The 21,249-nt window shown below is 36.8% G+C and overlaps 1 protein-coding gene across 5 annotated transcripts in view; it reads right to left on the bottom strand.

The window, feature by feature from the left end:
- NAV3 (neuron navigator 3) overlaps nt 1-21,249 on the bottom strand; it is a 257,821-nt gene that overhangs the window by 23,951 nt on the left and 212,621 nt on the right. For all 5 annotated transcript variants that reach the window (XM_032687747.1, XM_032687746.1, XM_032687749.1 and 2 more), the window contains 6 exons: nt 17,051-17,074; nt 14,649-14,726; nt 6,279-6,362; nt 4,538-4,649; nt 3,122-3,243; nt 1,118-1,290 (listed from right to left, as the gene is read on the bottom strand). In XM_032687747.1, the coding sequence (XP_032543638.1) occupies nt 1,118-1,290; nt 3,122-3,243; nt 4,538-4,649; nt 6,279-6,362; nt 14,649-14,726; nt 17,051-17,074 (593 nt within the window). The remainder of the gene's footprint in view (nt 1-1,117; nt 1,291-3,121; nt 3,244-4,537; nt 4,650-6,278; nt 6,363-14,648; nt 14,727-17,050; nt 17,075-21,249) is intronic.

Genomic DNA, 21,249 nt, shown 5'->3' with positions numbered 1-21,249 from the left:
CATGTAGAAATCCTCTTCCCAAAACACACATATACCTGAAACCATAAAAATATGAGTTTCCTATAAAATAATTGAACAAAACTACAGAGATCTAGATGAGTTCTTTCTTTCTAGCCTGCACACAATCTAAGAAAAGGAAAACGTTTGTTCTGAAGAGGTTTATTTTGTGGCAATATTTGCTGTCAAACTCCTAAATTTAGTATATAAAAATCATTCAAGTCTATAAAAACTTAATCATAAAAGGCACATAACCTGACACAGAGTAATTCTATTATAAAGCTCAGTAATCAGTCACAGGACTAGAATTCCCTGAATGCCTTAAGGAAGAGTAATTGTGACCTCATTATTCTCAATTAGGACAAGGAAAGTAAGGCTGGCATCAGTAGCATGCATTTTTTTGAAAAGAGGTTAATTTCCCCAAATTAGAAATAGTTATGATGTTAGCAGAATGAAAAAAAATAACAGAAGAATACAGATGAGAGCTGCAAACTCTAAGAAAAATATATCAGATATTCAAAAAATAACGAAGAAATGAGACAGCCATTGATTGATGACTTGTTTCCAGACTTGAAACATTAAGGGTGGTAATTTGAATAAAATATAAAAGTATAATCCCGCAAAAAATCCAAGCTGCCAAAAGAGAGGAAATAGATTAAAAATTATATACATTATTAGCTACAAAGTAGATAAAGTAATAACAGGAGGGATGAGTATAGTGTAAAAATTCATAGCTACCTGGAAAAAAAAGAAGATATTTTTTGTATATCATTTAAAAAGGAAACTTTACTAAGGCCTTTACTAAGTGGATATGAAAAAGTTGGTCCCAGGAGAGCACAACAAAAACTTCGAGAAATGCATCTGGAAAGAAGTTTGTACAGCAAGGTGATTTGGGGTAGAGTCTGTGAAAGGAGGAGAAAATTACCTGGTAAAGAACTACTGGAGGAGTAGTGTGTAAATGGTGTGAAGTTCACAAGAAATCTGGCAAATGGATGGACCTCAAGATTAAAAGTTCACAGCAGCTGGCAATGGTTTTTGGACTGCAAATGGCCACACTGGAGGGGGTCTGTTTCACAGCCATGCCCTTTGGGAAGAAGGGTTTATCTAGAGAGACACTTACGCAGATGCTGACTGGGATGGTTTCATTGACGTTGCCCCACACTCTCCTGAGTTGTGGGGCAATTTAGGTGAGGAAGGAAGAGAGGAGTCTGTCAGCTCTTCTATGTCCGAATGCGAGGAAGGAGGTTTGGTGGACTTTTTCTTTCCAAAGGCCTGTTTGAAAGAGCTTCTTAGCTGGAAAACAAACACAGAGCAAGGTAATTTTCCTCATCACAGCACTTTGTGTGCAGCTCATCTTTTGAAAAGTTAGTTTGCAGATGCCATCCTAGCCGCTGCCTGAGGTCAGTACGCAGAAGCAAGGTATTAACATATGCAACACAGTATCTCTAGAAACATGATACAGTGCTTTGTTTCGACTTTATTAATCCAGCAGAGTGCAAAAGTAATGCTATGGAAAAAGTGCAGGATCGAGTGGTATGACTGTGGGGTAGGGGTGCTCATTTAAAGCCATTAAGCTCTGGTGGAATCCCATTCTCATGGCATTCCCTTCAAGGGGTGGCTTTAAATAATCACTTTGCATATAGGTACAGGTAGAACCTGCTGTTACTAAACGTGGAAATGAAAAGACAAGTCCAATTTACTGGGTTTGCCAATTTACTTCCACCATTAAAACTTTGAATGGCCAAGCTATGCAGATGCTATGGTTTGGATTGCAAGCGAGAGGATTTAAGCTGGGACATGAGGTTTGCTCTGTTGTACTACTGAGAAGAATGTTAGCTGAAAGGTATATACTATTTGTTGCAGTTTCCTTTAGAGTGGTAAGATCTCTGAACATACAAGCATTGCCTTTTCCCTCTAGAAGCTCTTATCCAGTATTGAAAAGGGACAGAATAGCCAAAGAGCCATTTATTTCAAGAGCCAAGATGACAACAGTTTTGTGTGCAGTGAATTTTAAGTAGCCCATTCATTGATACCTTTACCTAAATAAAAAAGTTGCTCATCTTAGGAAAAATGTGGGTTTTGTTTTTTATTTTCAGAAAGTTGTTTTGATCAAAATTGTATAGAACTCAATGACCAACTGATTCCTTTATAAAAAATGAGGTATTCAAACACGTCATTTTCATGGTATAATTGGAAAGCGGGGAGTGTGACCACCGATCATAATGAAAAACAAATCCTTTCCAGCTCATGATATCTAATAAGAAAGAAATGGGTTTTGGCTACATTCTCCCTTTCTATAGCCTAAACTTTGAGATTAAAATGAATAGAGACAAACTGAGAAGATACACAGGATAATCTGTTTTTAGAAGGTATAAAAGCCTGCTGCCAAAATAAATAGCAATCATGCCAAGATAGGTTTTTTTTTAATAGATGCATGCCAACTTTTCCATGGTTTATATTCACCTCACTTCCTTTAGAGTTCACCTTGCAGAAACATGAAAGAGTGTGGAATTACAAATCAAGGGATTGAAGGCTTATCAGTATTTTAAAACAAATGTTTATGCAGGTAATATTTTTAAAACAACAAAAACGTATTTTCTGATTGTTTAAAGTGTTTGATTAAACCTTTAGCACTATGTGGTATTTGTATGTTCCAGTTGAGAAGCATCTTAATTTCTTTAAAAACACTGTACTACTTTTAAATGAGAATTTTTACAGATGTCAACTCCCTCCATTGTTGTGTAACATATTTGAGTCAAGCCTTTGAATCAAATTCCAACTGAAGAAAAATCAAACAGGGTTTCAATGTGGTCCAGAGATGATTTTGGTCAGAACACCTATTCTAAGGTTGTTAGTTTTTGAGCTTTTTTGCAGTTGTTGTGTTCTTGTTTTTTGTGGGTTTGCTTGTTTTGTTTTTAATTACCTTGACTTATGCAAATAAATCTGTGCTGATATTCAACAATTTTTAGTTTGCTGGTAGTGTCACAGTGTGGCTACATATGAATTGCTTTATATCCATCTGACCCCACAGGAATATTGTAGATGAAATGTACTGTCATGTTACTCAGACACTAGTAAATGACATAATAGCTAAAAGATAGTTTTAAGCCTGCTATGTACTTACCCAGTTTTTCTTTTTCTTTTTCTTGGAATCAGCATCATTACCACTGCCAACGCTTGAATGACTTGTAGCACTGTTGATACTGGAAACACTTTCTGAAGAATGTTGCCGCCTTATACGTAAATCTAAAGAAAAGAAATTACTTTGAAATCCATCTGTTTCTGTTTCAACATGATAATCATTTTTATATTTATGTAGCATCTTCCTCCTCAAAGGGAGTCTAAATGAACATAAATGGCATTGATGCTTGTAGTGGCTCAGATTCAAGTTATTGCTGCCTGTGAGAAACCACACAGGGATCAATGGGGATGGGTACAACTAGTCTAACACTTGAGAGATTCTCCAAACTGGGGTGTTACTGCCCTGAAGGCAATGACCCTGCACACCAATCTATGCACATGTAACCTCATAGCTGACCAATGTCTGTTACAGATGGATTACTTGACTTATTATTGTCACATGTACTACATTTCTGAAGAGTATAGGCACTATTTGACTTGTAGCAGCACTAATCAGTGTTCAGATGTTACCTTCTAATATACCATGATGGAAATAAACAGGCAGGAGTTCATTAAAAATGAATGAAACAGAATAACCAAGAAGTGGAGAATATTAGAAATGGTTAGTGAGGCTTTTGAGTTTCAATTTCTTAAAAGACTTTGATAACTATATCTTAATCACTGGAAAATATTCTTGCAGAACATGCCTACTAATATCAAGTAAAATTACTTTTTAGATTATTTTCTACTTCCTAGAAGTTAGCTTTGCTATACTCAAGTCATGCAGTGAAATGACCTTAAGGCAAATATCTAAATAATGAACTCTCTAAAGAAAGATCAATGACACTTTAAAAAATGAATACTGTGATTATTTTTCTTCTTCAAGTAATTCCTTTGCTGTTGCTTAACAACAGGCACTTCTGAAGTATATATTTATCATGTGATAGCTGCCTAACGGCAATGACAAATTAATTCAACATCTGGAATTTAAAATGCCTGCTTTCCTGCACTGATTCAGCACTTTGTAAAGGAGCTGAGCTGTTTTCAGTCCATCTCTTAACAATGAGATCACCAGTTTACAAAGCTACAAGTTTGATTGGATTTCCAAGCTATAAACATGTTACACCATAAGACTTCACTAATGTCTTGAGTGTACTTCAGTACACAACTGCAGCAACACGGTTAACTTCCAGCAATCCTTGTCATCCAGTTCTAAGATAAAGCTCCAGGAACTCTGGCAGACAGAAAGCTTCTGCAAGGTTCCAGCTCCGGAAATACCACAAGTATGCCTACCATTCACTGTAGAATGTGCTTGCCCTTGCAACAGAGTCCCCAAACGACAGAAAAAATAGTGACTCAACTTTTTTTTTTTCACCTGAGGAGAAACTCTTTATTTATTTTAACAGTGAGAAAACCATACCTTTGTGGGTATGATCAGGACCATTCAAGGCTCCTTGAATAGCAGCTTGTGCAGCAGAATTCTGGGCTTTCAGCATTTCAATGGTTTCCCTCAGCTCTATAAGTTCAGACTCCTGTGGGGAGAGCAAAGAGAGCTCAAAATATATATCAAAAGAAAAATGTTTGTCTAAGTTTAAAAAAAATTACAAGTGTGGTTGAACTAAAGTTCATAGGACTGCTTGGGTGAACATAAGGGCAACAACTAAATAGAATGTATACTTTTTCTCCAAAGACATCAAAGTCAACTAACGTATTCTTTTCATTATTCTATATAAAGCAATCATGCTATTTTAAGAAGAACACATTTTTCTAGAGACTAATCTAAAAAGGATCTCAATTGAGTATTCAATATAAAATTAAGAGAAATCCAACAGTGTTACTACAAAAGACAATAAAACCATTTGAATAACATCCTTTAGTATATAAGGCTACTGTTTAATGGGTGAATCTCAACCTGAATCTGTGTATTTTTCAAAAGATTTAACTTGTTTAATACTAATTCAATTTAAAAGCCCCTGTTTAATAGCAACTGTCCTGTGAGTTGAAGCAAAATTACTCCATTTGAGTGCAGGAACTTCTGTATTAGAATGCACGGTTGATTTTTATTAAAAAATAACTTTTATTACTACTTTTATTACTTCCATGTCTGTCCAGCCTGTACTTATATAATGAGGGTTAAAGGAATTTAAACTCAACAGCATAGAAAAGAAATGAAGGAAAAGAACATGTTCTAAATCTTTTAGGAAAGAAATTTGGAAATGATCAGTTTCAATGTCACTACTTAACCTCTTCTGGAAAGAAAACCCTCTTAGGGAGATTGTAAAACAGTCAAAAAGCTTTGGTTCTAAGAAGTTTCATTGAGTTTTGGTGTTGTTGTTTTTTGATTTTTTTTTCCCTATGATGAGAAAAAAGCAAGCAATACAAATATTTGCTATCCAGTTCATAATGTGTCTCACCACATTTCATCTGTTGGTGCTCACGTAGACTGTGAAACGTTATTTTTGTAGACAGTTACACTGACTCCAGTGGTGACTAACAGCTCACTGATAAACAGTTTCTTTCACAGTTTGGCTCAATGAGGGCTTTCTGTTTATAGGATATTTTTCAAAATGAATAAGGGTAGAAAGATGCAATCCTGGAAAGTACTAAGCAGCCTCTTAATCCTGAGCATGGTACAAAGGTGTACATTAAATTTACTCCCTATCAGGTTTAGATTTTTTCCCCCATTAGACAAAACACAGCTAAACCCAAAATTGTTTACTCATGAATAGGATGCCTAACCTGCATTAACTCCCTGAATGGAGTTATTTTTCTCTACTTAAAAGTTCTTTCCTTCCTGTAATTCTATCATTCTGACAATGCTGGCAGGCTGGAAAGAAGCACTTCAGCAGCTTATGATCAGTCTTTGTTATGGGATCTTTCAGTACGAAGTAAACCTAGAGTTGCATATGTTTTAATTAAAACCTGGAAATGAAAGATTTTATCTTCAAACTATTCTATGACATCGTCTGTGTAAACCTAATGCTGCACAATTTAATCCTCCTGGACTTTTATGAAGATTGGACTGTAACAACTATTAAAGAAAGATGTGTCTGCATTATTGTCACAGATGTCCCTGTTTCCTTTCAGTGTTTTCTAAACAAAATTCTAATATAATTTGCTGACTGTTTTCCACATTTAAGTATCTGCTTTGGTAAACTTACCTTTTGTTCAGCTGTCATTGTTAAACTTTGCAATCGGCCTGTCATATTTCCCAGGCTTTTTTCGAAAGCTGCTACTAGATGAGCCTGTGAAAGAAAAACAGTATTTGTCATGACAGTAGGACAATTTTCCCAGATCTATTTGATTTTTAAAAATATGTTTTTCCTCCAAGCACGTCTTCTCCATCTCTTTTTTATTAGTTTTAAACTCAGACTGAGCTAACTTGGAGAGATGAATCAGCCAAGTGAGCCCAGTGTTCCTCAGGCTTCTTTAGCCCCCAGTGAGATTAACTCAGGTATCTCTGCCTGGAACAGAATTATGGATTTAATGCCCTGCTTTGAGTTTACTGATATATTGGCCAAAAGGAGTCTGCTCCCAAATAGAAGTCGAGGAGTAATTATTTTCAATTACTGGACATTTCATAATGGGAATTCAAGTCCTTTATCTTGAAAGGTAAATTTTACCTTCACAAATAAAACTCTCCAGAGAAATCCTGAGTCTCAAACAAAAAATATCACAGTTAGTTTTATAAAAGGTCATTGCTTAGTCTATTAATCTTATATTGATTATAATCTCTGTGTGTTGTGTATATAAAAGTAATGAAAAACTTACGTAAAACAAATGTAACATTTATTATGTGTGCAAGCGTATATATAAAAGACAATCCTGAAAACTGGATGTTCTACTTCTCAATAAGAAAAGCAATAAAGTTGAAACAGATCAAAAGATTTAAAAAAATTAAAGCTGCTTTTTTTTGTTTCAAACAGCCAGCATCCTACACTTGATCCAAGCAAAATTTATACAAAGAATACATCAACTTCATTGTTTCTAACTGACATCAAGCTTTGTAGGCAAAGAAGGGCAAGTGGTCATAAAGAAACCAACAATCTAAGCCAGCTTGTACTGCCAAGGGAAAGTAAAGATTTAATTTTCATGAAATTCCATACAATTCCATTCATTTGTCTCACAACATCAAATATTAAAAGCAGAAAGAAATACTTATTTTCTCTTTGCCATCTCAAAAGTGGTAACAGGTAAAGTTTTCAAACTGGCACTTGAAAATATAATTCAACCTAATATATTACATGCAGAAATGGATTAACTGAGCTTCCTCATACACAGTGCCTGGTAAATTTTTCAGTTGCAGATTTGCGTGCTTTTACAAACATAGTTTAAATTGTTTGAGTGTATGTAGTTGTACTGAATCTGAGGTATAATCAGGAAAAGATATGGTCCAAAAATTATTTTGTTCTGCATTTGAGGAGAGAGGAAAGAGCTTCTTGCCACCTTGCTCTGTATATTACCCCTCAAATAGAAAAAAAAGACTAACATATATATAATAGTGGCCTACTTCTGCTTCTCCCCTTCAGAGTTATTAACTGATAAGTGGCTTTTATGTTTTGTAAACAATTTTAGAGTGCTATAAACATTTTAATATCTTGAAAGTTCCTTATTTTATTCTATTAAATTTATGAAAAGTTTCCTCCTTGTAAACTATATTATTTGTAAATTATGTATTTAGTTACTTATGGTTATAGTGGTCAATCCACTTGCTTTCTGCAACTGCAGGGATGCCTTAGGGATAATTCTTTTGGTAAAGGATTAACTTTTTATAAACATGAGACTAGATTCATATGCAATGTCTTAAGGATTAATTAGTAAATTGTGTATTTAACATTTATAAACTTAGGCTATATTCTTGAAGTTACAATTTAGATAAGAACCTGGAATATGCATCAAATGTGTCTCTGAAACCATTGATCAATACTACATCCTTTGACTGATTTTACTATTCTATTCCTCTGAGAAGATAAAGTAACTAGTTTCTAAACTTCCTTTTCAACTTTAATAACTAGCTGCATATAAAAAAATATCTAAGACTAATCTATGGTGGTTTATTTCCAAAGAGGATGACCACTGACCCAGAACACATTTAGAGACAAAGTAGATGAACTACTAAAGAATAAGAGCCAAATATCTCTTCATTACATGTGTTTAACAGGAAACTAATGGAGCTCACTTTTCCCTGCCTCATAAGAAAATCTATAGCTTGGCTGACGGCCCATGGTTTTGCTTTACCATGAGAATTACAGTGGGGACCAAAAGCTTGCAAAGAGGAATAATTTGTTTAATTATGCATTGCTTTTGTCCATTTCTCACAATTAGACTGTAATAACCAGTGTTCTTTGGTACCAAACTATGCATATTTGTGCAAGGTATTTTCCTATTTCACAGCTACAACTTCATCCAATATTGTACATGAATAAATCACAAGGAACTTATAGGAAAAATTAAGTACTAAAAAGCATCATTAAAAATGCCATCAAAGGTCACCAAAACTGCTAAGTTATTCTGACAGCCTTTAGAGAAAGACAGCCATGTCATGACTATGGGTTCTTACTAAAATTCAGACTGTGACAGAGTATATTACCTTCTTCAAGTATCCTAGTGAATTTTTTGCATCAGAAATGTAATTGGATCAGGATGATGGATTCCTCCAAATTCATTTGAGAAAAAGACTATCAGGTCCTTATTTGCTTATAATAAACAAACATAATTTAAAGTCCCATCAACCAAAGACTATTCAAGAAAGAAACTTTCATTGCATTGTTCATTACTTTAAATGTTTATTACAACAGAATACTATTCTATGAAACACAAAGTATTAATTTTCCCCCAAAGAAATACTACACAACAAAATAAGAAAAGTTAGTTTGAAAAAGACTAGGTTATCATTGTATTTATATGTGTATTGAAGTATGCATAAAACATATGTATATGTATATATTCCTATTCAAGGTCAGGCTTTGCATTTAAACATCTGAATGCAGAATAATTCAGAAAACAATTAAAGCAAATAGAAGGAAGTACTTGTGTCTTTAATAATACTCACCAGAAATTAAAAATTCTAACTAGAAACCTATCTTACACTTACAAATATGGTCATTTATTTTCATTGCATTGCTAATCTTCAGTTTCTGGGGATTATTTAATTTATCTAAAAAGTTCTATTCTTGTATTCTCATAAAAATATTTAGGAATTTTTATATATATATATATAAAGTTACAGTCAGTCTCTCACACCTTAGAAATTTCTGTGTTAGGTTCAGTAGTTTCATTCATGGAGCACATACATCACTGGAATACCTCAAAAAGTAGCCTGAATACTGAATGTACTTTAAATAATGCTCATTCTAAAATAAAAATATGTCTTCAAAATTCAATGCAGTATTTGCACTTGGAAATAAATATCCTGGAAGTAGAATTAAGTAAGTGGGTATTACTGGAAGTATGCCTACAGCAAAATATATCCATCACTAACATGATATACATATTAGATACATAGATGATGCATGATGTACACGTATGAATTAATTTTGACTTCTATTAACATGTGAAATTCCCATTAGAAATAGTCAAAGCGATGTATGCACAGGGAATGACTTCAGTGCTAAGATGACAGATTTGATTTTAGACACTTCCTTCTTAGTAAATGATCCTAGCCAGGCAAATCCCAAACACCTCAGCTCTTAGGTTTACAGCCTATCGTGAATGTGACATTGGCATATGAAACATCTATCTTCTGACACACTTTATGATTTGACCTGGAGTGTTCAGATTTATAAAACAAAAGTAAATAAATAAAGTTCCTCCCACCTGACACGGTTGAATGAAAGGAAGTGTGAAAGGCCAGAAGGGATCGAGCTGATTGCAAGCAGCAACTGCACATCTGGTAACCTTTTCTGTTTGCTGCCCGCTACTATCTTGTTGCTTGGCTGTAGGATAGTGGTTCAGAGCTGGCCAAACAAGAGTATTAGCCAGCGAATCCCTTCCACTTTCTACCGGCATCCTGGTTCTACTACAGTTTGTAAGCACGCAGCCTTCAGCTTTACACAGTACAAAGCACTGATCAAAGTCCCTCTGAACAGGCTGGCTCAGGCTGCTCGCTGGAATTTGAGCCCTTGTCAGTCATGTAGGAAGTCTGCTGGTTGGACACTTTCTGCTCTGAAAACAGGCCCTTCCTTAATTAGTATGGAGATTTGCCCTTCAGTCACATTGAGACAGGCACCAGGGATAAAGCCAGAATCTCAGAAAAAATCTGTAAATTAAGCATCCAAACAACAGCTGGGTCCTGTTTGAATTTAATCATATGCAGGCAAAACACTTCGGGGTTAATCAAATGAAATAAACTGCTGAAAACAAGCATAGCACTCGAGTCCGGCCAAAAAAACCTGAACAATAAATGAAACCAAATAAGAAAAATTCTGGCAGACTTTCCAAAAATGCCTGAGAAATGCTGTAACTTCCAAATGACAGACTTTAGTATAAAATAATATATTAAACAAAGGCTTGATGAAATAGGTAAAATTTCAATCTGCTGGTCTTTTAATGACATATGTAATAATGTTACCAAAGTCTTCCAGGAGAAGCAAAGAAAGGCACAAATAGTGTTGAAATAAGATAATTAAGATGCTCTTTTTTTTCACTCTCGTACAATACTTTTGCTCAGTTCTACAAAGGGAAATGGTAACAACAAATTCACACTCGAAATGAACTGTGAGGGAACAAGATTTCTGGCTCTTAATAGTTTCCTTCTCCAGACCACAGCAAGGAAAAAAGCACTGCCTATTTTCGGACAGGTATGGAAACTAGGAGGAGTTCAGGACTAATGCTAAGATGAATGCAATTATAGCAAAGGCATCAGAAGGGACAGTGTATTTTTCTGGTTAGCAAAGGTACCACAGAAGATACTCTGTTCATACAGTACTCTACCTGCCAGAGATGGATGTATCTACAGAGAAGACAGGTAGTGATCAAACTTTTCTGCATTAAACTTAATGTTGAGGTTTTAGCCCACCAATGTGCAAATGTGACTCAAAAAGAGAGCCTTAGTACTATTATCAATTTATTGATTTGATTTCTTCTCTGAGAATAGCTTCCAGATTTTGTCATTAGGACTATTTCTCCTTAAAAATGCAGGGACTGGTGAAGTATGTCTCAGACCACATGATAAATAATAAATGAATACATGCAAGGAAAGCATTTCTAAGGCAGTACAAGTTCATGAAAATTAGAGGCCTATCTGGGTTTTTCATGTTTGTCAAATATTTGTTAATTACTCTCATAGTTTTTTTATAAAAGGATACAATTACTGGCATTTAAATATCAATTCTGTAATTACAGTTAATGGACAAACTGCTTTACTGTCTGCAGAGTAAAGTGAGAAATGGTACCAAGAGCTTGAATTATCACCTGGAACAGACACTGAACACAAGCCCACCACAGGAAAACAATTTAATTTTACGGATGTAACACCTCTGCTCAGAATCATGGAATGGTTTAGATTGAGAGGGACTTTTAATGATCATTTAATCCAACCCCTGGCTGTAGGCAGACATGTCTTTCACTAGATCAGGGGCTTGCTGGAATCAAGATAACTCCTCATCACTCTCTACAACTACCTGAAAGGAGGTTTTAGCCAGATGGGGGTTGGCCTCTTCTCCCAGGCAACCAGCAGTAGGACAAGATGGCACAGTCTTAAGCTCTGCCAAGGGAGGTTTAGGTTGGATATTGGAAGAAATTTTTTACAGGGAGAGTAATCAGACATTGGAATGGGCTGCCCAGGGAGGTGGTGGATTCACCGTTGTACTGGGTTGACCCTGGCCAGATATCAGGTACCCACTGAAGCTGCTCTCTCACTCTCCCTCTGCAACTGGACAGAGGAGAGAGAAAAAAACCAGCTAAGAATTCATGAGTCGAGATAAGAGCTGGGAAAGGTCAGCGACTGATTACCTTCACGGGCAAAACAGGGGTCAAAGTGGGGATAGTACTTAAATTTATTACTAACAGGATAAGAGCCAAAGAGTGAGAAATAAAACAGTCTTAAAAACACCTTCCCCCCACCCCTCCTTCCTTCCATGTTCTCCCTCCTCCCTCCCAGCAGTGCAGGGGGACGGGGAATGGGGGTTACGCTCAATTGTTGTTTCTGTCACTGCTCGAGAGAGGAGTCCTTCCCCTGCTCCCGTGGGGTCCCTCCCATGGGAGACAGTCCTTGATGGACCTCTCCAACATGAGTCCATCCCTCAGGCAACAGTTCTTCCCAAACTGCTGTCCCGTGGGTCACTCCTCCATGGGGTGGAGTCCTTCATGAATGAGCTGTACCGACGTGGGTCCTCCACAGGGGCCACAAATCCTACCAGGGAAAAACCTGCTCCAGCGTGGCCTTCCCTCTCCATGGGCTGCAGGTCTCTGGCAGGACCCTGCTCCATCCTGAGCCTCCTGTGGGGTCACAGCTTCTTTCATGCATCCACCTGCTCCAGCATGGGCTCCTCTGTGGGCTGCAGGTGGGTCTCTGCACCCCGATGTTCCTCCATGGGCTGCAGGGGCGCAGCTGCTCCACCATGGTCTGCACCACGGTCCTGGAGCACCTCCTGCCCCTCCTTCTGCACTGACCTTGGTGTCTATACTGTTATTCCCCTGTTCTCACTCTGCTCTTCCCTGACTGGAATTTCTTCTGCGCAACAATCTTCTTTTTCTTAAATATGTTGTCACAGAGGTGTTACTGTCACTCCTAATTGGCTCGGCCTTGGCCAGTGGCAGGAAGTCCATCCTGGACTGGTATTGGCTGGTATTGGCTCCACCGGACAGGGGAAGCTTCTAGCAGCTTCTAACAGAAGCCACCCCCCGCTACCAAAACCCAGCCACAGAAACCCACTACAACCGTCTCTGGAGGTTTTTAAGATGAGACTGGATGTGGCACTTAGTGCCATGGTCTAGTAACTACGGTGGTGTTGGATCAAGGCTTGGACTTGATGATCTCAGAGGTCTTTTCCAACCTGGTTGATTCTATGATTCCTCTGGGTAACACCAGGGAACTCAGAGTGGAGATGGGAAAGTCTGTGACTGTGCAGTGTCACAAGCCCAGTCCACCTCCCTGTGTTCCTCATTTCCATGCAGAGCTGCTGCACCCCTGCATTCTTGGTGGAAAGAAAAGCGCCCTGCAGAGAGCAACAGCCTCATTAGTAAACACAACTACTGAGGCATACTGACTGTCTTAGCTCTTCTGACCTCTCAGTGTTGGTTTTGGCTTGTTGCTCTCAGGATGGGTGAATGAAGAACTGCCCAACCTGGCAAAGATGAAGGTCAATGTCTAAAATATATGAATTAAGGAACCCTGTACCCATTAGATATGCTGGCTACTCTAGCTATACATTGTCAAATGAATAACCCAACTCAAAATCTAGATTTTGAATTTACAAACATCACAATGTCCCATATAATCTGCTTCACTAGTTCATTCTCAGTACTCAGAAGAGTCTGGCAATGTACACTGCTACAGATGTACAAATACCCACAGATGTTCTGAAGCCACCTGAACAGAGAAAGAAGTGCTAAGCATAGCTCTTTCACGTTTTCATGTGTGGCAGTCTTAAGAACACAAGCAGCTTCCACAAAGCTGGAGATTATTTTTTCACAATATGAACACAGTGCTACTTCATCAACTGAAATAATTTCTTTAAAATTATGGTAGTATTCATAGGTCTAAACATTCAGGACACCAACATTTCAAAGAAATGCACTCTATGGGTTGCCCAACGCATCAGGAAACTGCTTTCTTGAACTGCAAAATGATGGTCTCTTGCAACTGCATCTCAGCTTTCCTTGGCAGCAGTAACTATAATTATATCCTGATTTGCATTTAAAAATCAATACGACAGATTGTTCAGTAACTATCCAGTAACTTCACCTGAAACCACAGTAACCAGACAGGATTGTAGCTCTCATTCCGCGTGGGGTGTTATTTTCAGATAACGTGTTCAATAACTCATATTACCAGTATATGGCAATTGGAAGGAACACCAGGGAATATCTCTGTGAAATAGCCCAGTTTTTATTAGTCATATATTAGCACTGTTGTTGCAGCATGTGAATTCTAGATACACTTGTATACTATGCTTCCCTTCACACCTGTCTGCATTTTGCGGACTTTATCTTTGTGAAATGGGACTCTAATGAATTTTATCAGAATATGCAAATCATGCCCCTTCCTTGGTTGTGTCTCCTTACTTTTGGCCTTTTTTTATAGTTGATTCTGAGAAAAGAGGGAAACTTAACAGGAAAGGACTGTTGTCACACCCAAAGTGTGGAACCTCTCCTTTCCATTTCCACTGTCACTTTCTGCTTCTTTTAGAAACGGATTTCTTCTCCTGGAAGCTGGGGCAACATAAACATTTAATGAAGTAATTAATTTGAAAAACACCAAAATAAACAGATAGTAAGAGTCTCGTAGACTACATGTTGAGTAACAGCTATTAGCCAGTCTGATACTGGGTTCTTTGACACTGTTTAGGATCACAAGCAAAACTACTCACATTTGCTGAAAGTTGAGAAGTAAGTGTAGCAACTTTCTCTTGTGATGCAACCAACTCTCTCCGCAGTTTCTGAATTTGCTAGAAAAACAACAGACTGCTGTCAGTATTTCAGTAATTTCCTTTTGTTGTGGTTATTTTGATATGTTTTCTTAAGAGATCACAAATAAGTTTACAGCATCTTAGTTTCTCATTTTAGTCTCCAAAATATCCAGAAAAACAAAATATTAAAGTTGATTCTTAGTGTTGCTCCAACTACTTTTTTGTAGTTAACCAGTGAATGAGCTAGGATTTCAGTTAAGGGAGCATATATGGGCAAATGCTTAATTACCTCATATGTACAATCCTCTGTTTGCAAGCGAAATGTCATGCTTTTTTTACCCAATCCCATAAGTTCCAAACATATCTTTCATGCAATCAAGGAGAGCAGCCCTGGATGCGGCTTGAGATTTTGAAACATGAATGCATTTGGGTGAGGTTCACTGTGCCTGACTGTAGACATGATGCAACCAATATATGTTAAATGTCTACATTAGACTAAGATAAAGTGACAGAAAGTACTACCCCACTGCCTGGCATGAAGAAAGCTTTGATGGCTACCTCAGACACAGATTTTTGCTTCGTGGGTGTCTAAAACTAGGCGAGGTAAAGTAGTATTTTTTTTCTTTAACACAATGCTTCCTATAGTCCCTGCAATTCAAACATGCAGCCTCTTTAAACCTTATATAGTATTCAAAAACTTGCTTGACAACTTACAAAAATAAATGTCACTTTAAATGTGTTTGTTGACATGAAAATAAACTTAGTTCAAGATTCCTGTATCCTTTAATGAAAAACAGAATCCTTAAGAGATTTACATTACATCCTGTTTATACTGCAGCTGGGATAGATATCTAGCATGAAGCTTGCATACCATTTTAAGCTCTTTTAACCCTATTTGAGATGTTACTGGGACTTCTGGGCATTGTACTGAACTGAAGCACAGCATGGGATTCACTCTGAAAACCCTTTCGTATTCAGACATAAAAGAAATTATTCCAGACTAGAGAAGCAAAATGTGTGAAGCTAGCCTAGGAAAGGGAACATATAACAGCCACTACTAAAGACTATTGCAGTGCTTTAGTTTTATGACTCCCATGAAAATCAACAAGGAATATTGCACAAGCTTTAAGAATTAAAGCTGGTATTATGTACTTCCACAATACAAAAATAGCTAGGTCATTTACACTGGCTTAGTGCAAAGAAGACAGATTATCAAGCTGTTCTCCATCCTGGGCTGACTCTTTTCTTTTTCCAAGTTTTTGGTTTTCAAGTGCAATTATTTGATGTTCCTGCTTAAGCTACACTTTCATCATATTCCTGCAGCTACACAGAGGTAGGTCTCATGAAATGTTGTTCAATATCTCCTGTAAGAGCATCACAAGAAGACTCAGATACTGAAAAAACATCATGTTGAAACACACAAGAAAGAAATGTTGTTTCACCTCTGTATACAGGCATATATAGAGGGCAATAAAATAAGAAATTGTAATTTATGCTACTGAGCTATGGCATGCCTCTTTAGCTTCTTTGTTTTAATTTTAAAAGAAGTGAGCTTAGATAATTCAGGTAGAAAGTATATTGAAATATACTGCACCAAGGAGGAAGAATATGTTTATTTGTTGAACTTCCTCAAAGTATCTTGAAATATCTAGAACAGTAAAAATAGGAGCAGCAAAAATGCATGAGTTGGAAGGCATGTAGCTCTGTGAAGTGGAAGTGCACCCCTTGCTGCTGTATTTTATTGCTGCTACTCCTTGGCGCCCTTTTAATACAACCAGGACTTCATTTTGAGAAAGGCTGTAATTGTATCCAGCTGCTGACTCAGGCTTGTCACCCATTCTTATACACTGTGAGGAGAAAGAAGCTATTTTCCATGTCAAATTTGATTTATATCTGAAATCAATCTGCATTGCTCTGAAATCCATCAAAGCGGTCACTTTCAGAAATTTAATATAATGCAAAATGTAAGGGAGAGAAGTTCAAAGCAATCATTTGAAGTATTTTTCTCCCGAAAGGCAGCACATTACCTTGAATTGCACAGTCCTTAAGATCCAGCACAAGAGTGGCATTAAGTCTGAAATCCGACCTATCACAACTCCTCAACTCAATGCCCAATTCTCATTGATTCTTTTCATCTTTTCAGAATGGCAGCCAGGAGGCTTTCTTCAGCAGAATGTTAAGAAAACACCTTCCAGTACACTAAAAGCTGCACCAGGCTTTTACTTATACTTCTTAAAAGGGGATGCAAAGACACAGAGTGTATTTTTCCCAGTGACTAGGCAGTTTAGCCATAGCAAGTAAACAATAAACTATAAAATAATATAATGCTAGGCATAAATATAAAAATGAAGAAAAGTTCTTACCTCTGAATGTGCTTTTTCTTCTGCCTGGAAGAAAACAAAGAAGAAATGGCTTAGAATCAGTGTGCAACATAATCGGTGTAATAGAATATAAGAGCCAGCTACACCGAAGTGAAATGAATAGCTTCATGAATCCATTACATTTAAGGAAGGTATCCAGTAAAAACAATAAATGGAATTCCTTTCAACTTACTTGGCAAGGCTCCAGCTGAAACCCCAAAGAGTATGTCAGCATGCTAACGACATGAAACAGTGGATAAAGGGAGAATAGGACCAGAACTGCAGAAATTGCAGCTATATTTCTAAGATACAAAAGAAAATGTACTATGCTGTTACTGCATGGACCTTAGCCTGATATAAGCAAACTTTTACACCACAATGATTATTAGGCCTCCTAGAATTATATTTGTTTTACTGCATACCAAGCAATATTCCTGATACAATAATAACTAATCCCTGCTAAGAAAAGTTGTCAGTGCACCTGTAAAACATACATGGGGGAAGGTGAGAGGTACTTGCAGTTTAAAGTAATTTCTTCCATACAAAATACTGACCAAAATATTAAGAGCTATCAAGACATGTTAAAGTTTTAACTTAAACTTGCTAATATCATTTAACAATTTTAGATATTTTCCATATTGTAAGGTATTGTGTCATATAATGAAGCTATTTACTCAGCAGCCTTTTCTTTCAACAAGGCAAGAAACTAAACCATTGCAAGGCAAACCTTTGAAAGTCATTCAATTTCTAAGCATGGGATTTGTCCTATTTAGGTGACATTTGGTGGACAGAGAAATCTTGCTTTAGTGGGATTCTAATGGAAAGGAATGGAGTGCCTTGAGAAAGGAACCCTTTCACAACATAAAATAAGAATCAGTTAATGTACTGGAAATCGATCCACCCCATAGTCTGAGGTGGCCCAAGTTCAGAGAAGCAGTCTAGCATGTTCTGGAAGAGAAGTAAGCAGTAAAAGGAAAATGTAGCTAGAAGAATTATCTATAAATAACACTACAAACACTGAGAAAACCCATGGTAATGTTTCTGAAGAAGATTCTCTAACACTGGGCAGTCTGTGCTATTACAAATTAATATAGTTGATTTTAGGCCTGTATTAGGTATATATTTTTTGCCATTAAAATTTTAATGATTTATTATAGAAATGTTTTCTTGCTCTCCCTGGTGCAAGGGGAGAAGACTTCTGAAAAATGCCTCTTTCCATACATGCTTACCTATTAACAGTCACTAAACAGACCATGATGCTATGATATTAACCTTTGCAACAGCTTTTGACTGAAACTACTATAATACCTGATACATCACTACATGAGGATGATTTAGTATAATGATAGTTTTATTTGCCAGAACTGAGATGATGCTCATACTGTGACACACTAACTTTCTGATCTATGTTTGCAAAAAGGAGATCTGCCCACAGAGAAAAAAAAGAATTCTATTCCCATTATTGTTACTTCAAACAAGCAGTGTGTGGAAAGTCACAAAGGGATAGAGGATGACCATGAAAAAAAAATTGAGGTTGATGACCTTTCCTAAAACTGCCATATGGGGATGTGGTGTTGTCCCTAGACTGTTAATGAAGGCAATGCTCTATATTGTTACCAGAGGACTCCCTCACTGCACAAGGAAGCGTTGCCTTTCTTCCTGAGTTCAGAGAGGTGGCTACCACAAGTCAGCTTTTGTGGCCAGTATAAGGTAATTGAAAAAGAAAGAAGAGGATTCTGGGGATACTATCAAGTTAAAAATAAAATCTAACAACGGTTTTTACTTAAGTTCATGCTGACACCATTGTAACTGAGGACTCGGCCATTGCTTCAAAAGGCTCTAAAAGGAAATAATTATTTTTCTCCCTCTACTCCTCCATCTTATGCATGCACCCCATCCTTGTAGAGATTATTTTTTCTATTTTTGAAATCTTAGAATATTAACATACAAATGACATGTCCTCACACATCTCCTTTGAGCTTGGCTTAGCACAATCAATGAAGCCTAGCGAGTCAACTAAATATGTGAAAATTTAAGTGTCTCCCCTACAGAGAAGGAGATTAAAACTGGAGACAACCTATCATAATTTGTTCAATTTCTCAGAGCACTAGATGTATTCACTGCCAAAACTGAATCAGTCTACTAAGTCTGCTTACATGGCATATTTTTGAGTGAAACAAAATGGCTGTCTCTGTACATGCAAGTTAAGTTCTGAAAATCCAAATGCAAGTAAAGAAGAAAGCCAATACATACAGAAAACAGTAGAGAATGCAGAACTTCTGTGTCACTGGACTTACTCATTTCAATGGTAGTAAATCATGAAATGTCTCTTCTGAATATCATATCTAATTCCCAAAGAAACATTCTTCATAGAATAACTTAAAGATTTTCAACTATCCATTGGTAATAATACATAATGATCTTCATATTTATTTAGTACTTCATCTGAAACTCTCCATTGATTAGGGTGCAGAGAACTGCTAGCACCAAGGCTTAAGACAATGCTCGAGAAATCTGACAAATACGTTTGATTGAGATACTTCTGAAAAGGCAGCTGCTTTAGAATTCCTGCTCAGTGATTTTGGCCTGCTTAAGAAAGGTAAAAAAGCTCTTGTACTCCTCCTTGAATCTAGTAATAGCTGAAACCAACTGACATGTGCCATAACCTTGTGAAGCTATCCCATTGCTCCCTGCATTCAGCTGATATGATATTGATTGTCAACCTTTCATGTTTCTATACTCCACTTGTGCTTCATCTTCTGACTTACTGCTAAAAGTTTAAGCTTTTTTTCACAGAGGGATAAGGCAGAAGAAATTCAGTTCAAAAATCATCCCTAAATTCAATCCTAGTAATTTTGTCATATCAATTCCTTTCTGGCCCTTTACAGATTTTTCTGCAACTTCTACTTATCTTGCCTACATAATCCATTACTTAAGGAGGCTACAATGTGAATTCACAGTCAGAAATTTCGGAAGATATGCATAGGATGAACCTAGGTAAGCAGTTTAAAGTTTATTTTGCAGGAAAAATACTGTTCTTTACTATCACTGGGTTTAGGTGATATTTCCAAGATATTCTGTAATGTTGAAGTAAGTAAGTACTAGTAAACTCTTGTTACATTAGACAACATCAGAGCACAGATATCTCACACTTACTGACTGGGTGCTGAAAGCATCCTGTGTCACTGTATAATTCAATTTTTACCATCTATCAGTTTCATAACATTCTTCTAAAATTTGGAATCACATCTTGAATTATAATTTTGAATGCCGCTTCCCATGCAAACTGATCATAGTGTCTCATAGACAGTAAAATAGTAATAAATATTTTTCAACCACCAACACATAAGTGAGAAGCTTTACTCTGAATGTTAGTCATACCTCATGTGCAGCCAGTTTGCATACACATTCTACATCCCCAACCTCTTCCCCACTCCCAAGTAATTAGGGACTGGTCTGGACTAGAATTACTTGCAACTTGCAGTTTAAGGCCTGGACAAACCTAATGCATGTGTTCTTGATGTTTTAGAAATGCCTTTGTATGAACCTTTTTCTAATTAAACATAACTCAGAGAGACACCTGGAAATATGGAGAGGACACAGACTTTTCATGAATGCATGGGATGAAAGCAGTTAAGTGGGTTGCTCTCCTCTGTAAAAGGGTTACTACAGCATGTAATTGTAGTTAGCAAATAGGTTGCAAAGCAACAGTTGTGTCCTCAAGGGAATGTCCAAGCCTGTTAAACTGCTCCCCTATGGATGATTTCTCATTAGTAGAACAACTGAAGCAATAAATTATGCAAAATGTACAACACCCCCATAAGATAACAAAGAAACATATTAAAACAATAAAATAGAGACAAAAATCAAACCCAGAACAACTTCTGGAGCTAGAAGCAAATCTAATTAGTTTAATTAACTAAGATTAAAATTTTTAAAGTTACTTTTCTCTTTGTAAATAACATCCAGATGCTGTCATTTGCAAGAAAGATCAGTAGACATTTAAACTGTATCTCCCTTACCCTAAAGCAATCTTGCGGTTTTCAAGAAGTGTACCTCAAACAGTGCTAGGATTTAATTACTTTGTAAATTGTGCAATCAGAAAGCTAGCTGAAATTAAGCAAAATCACTCAAAATTATGAACTACAATAGCATAAGGACCCCTCTTAAAGAGACACTTAGACCATTATCTTCTTTTTAGC

This window comes from Chiroxiphia lanceolata, chromosome 5, assembly GCF_009829145.1.
Source record: "Chiroxiphia lanceolata isolate bChiLan1 chromosome 5, bChiLan1.pri, whole genome shotgun sequence".
In the NCBI taxonomy this organism is placed as follows: Eukaryota; Metazoa; Chordata; class Aves; order Passeriformes; family Pipridae; genus Chiroxiphia; species Chiroxiphia lanceolata.
The sequence above is the reverse complement of the archived record's forward strand: the minus strand, read 5'-3'. Positions and strand labels throughout refer to the sequence as shown.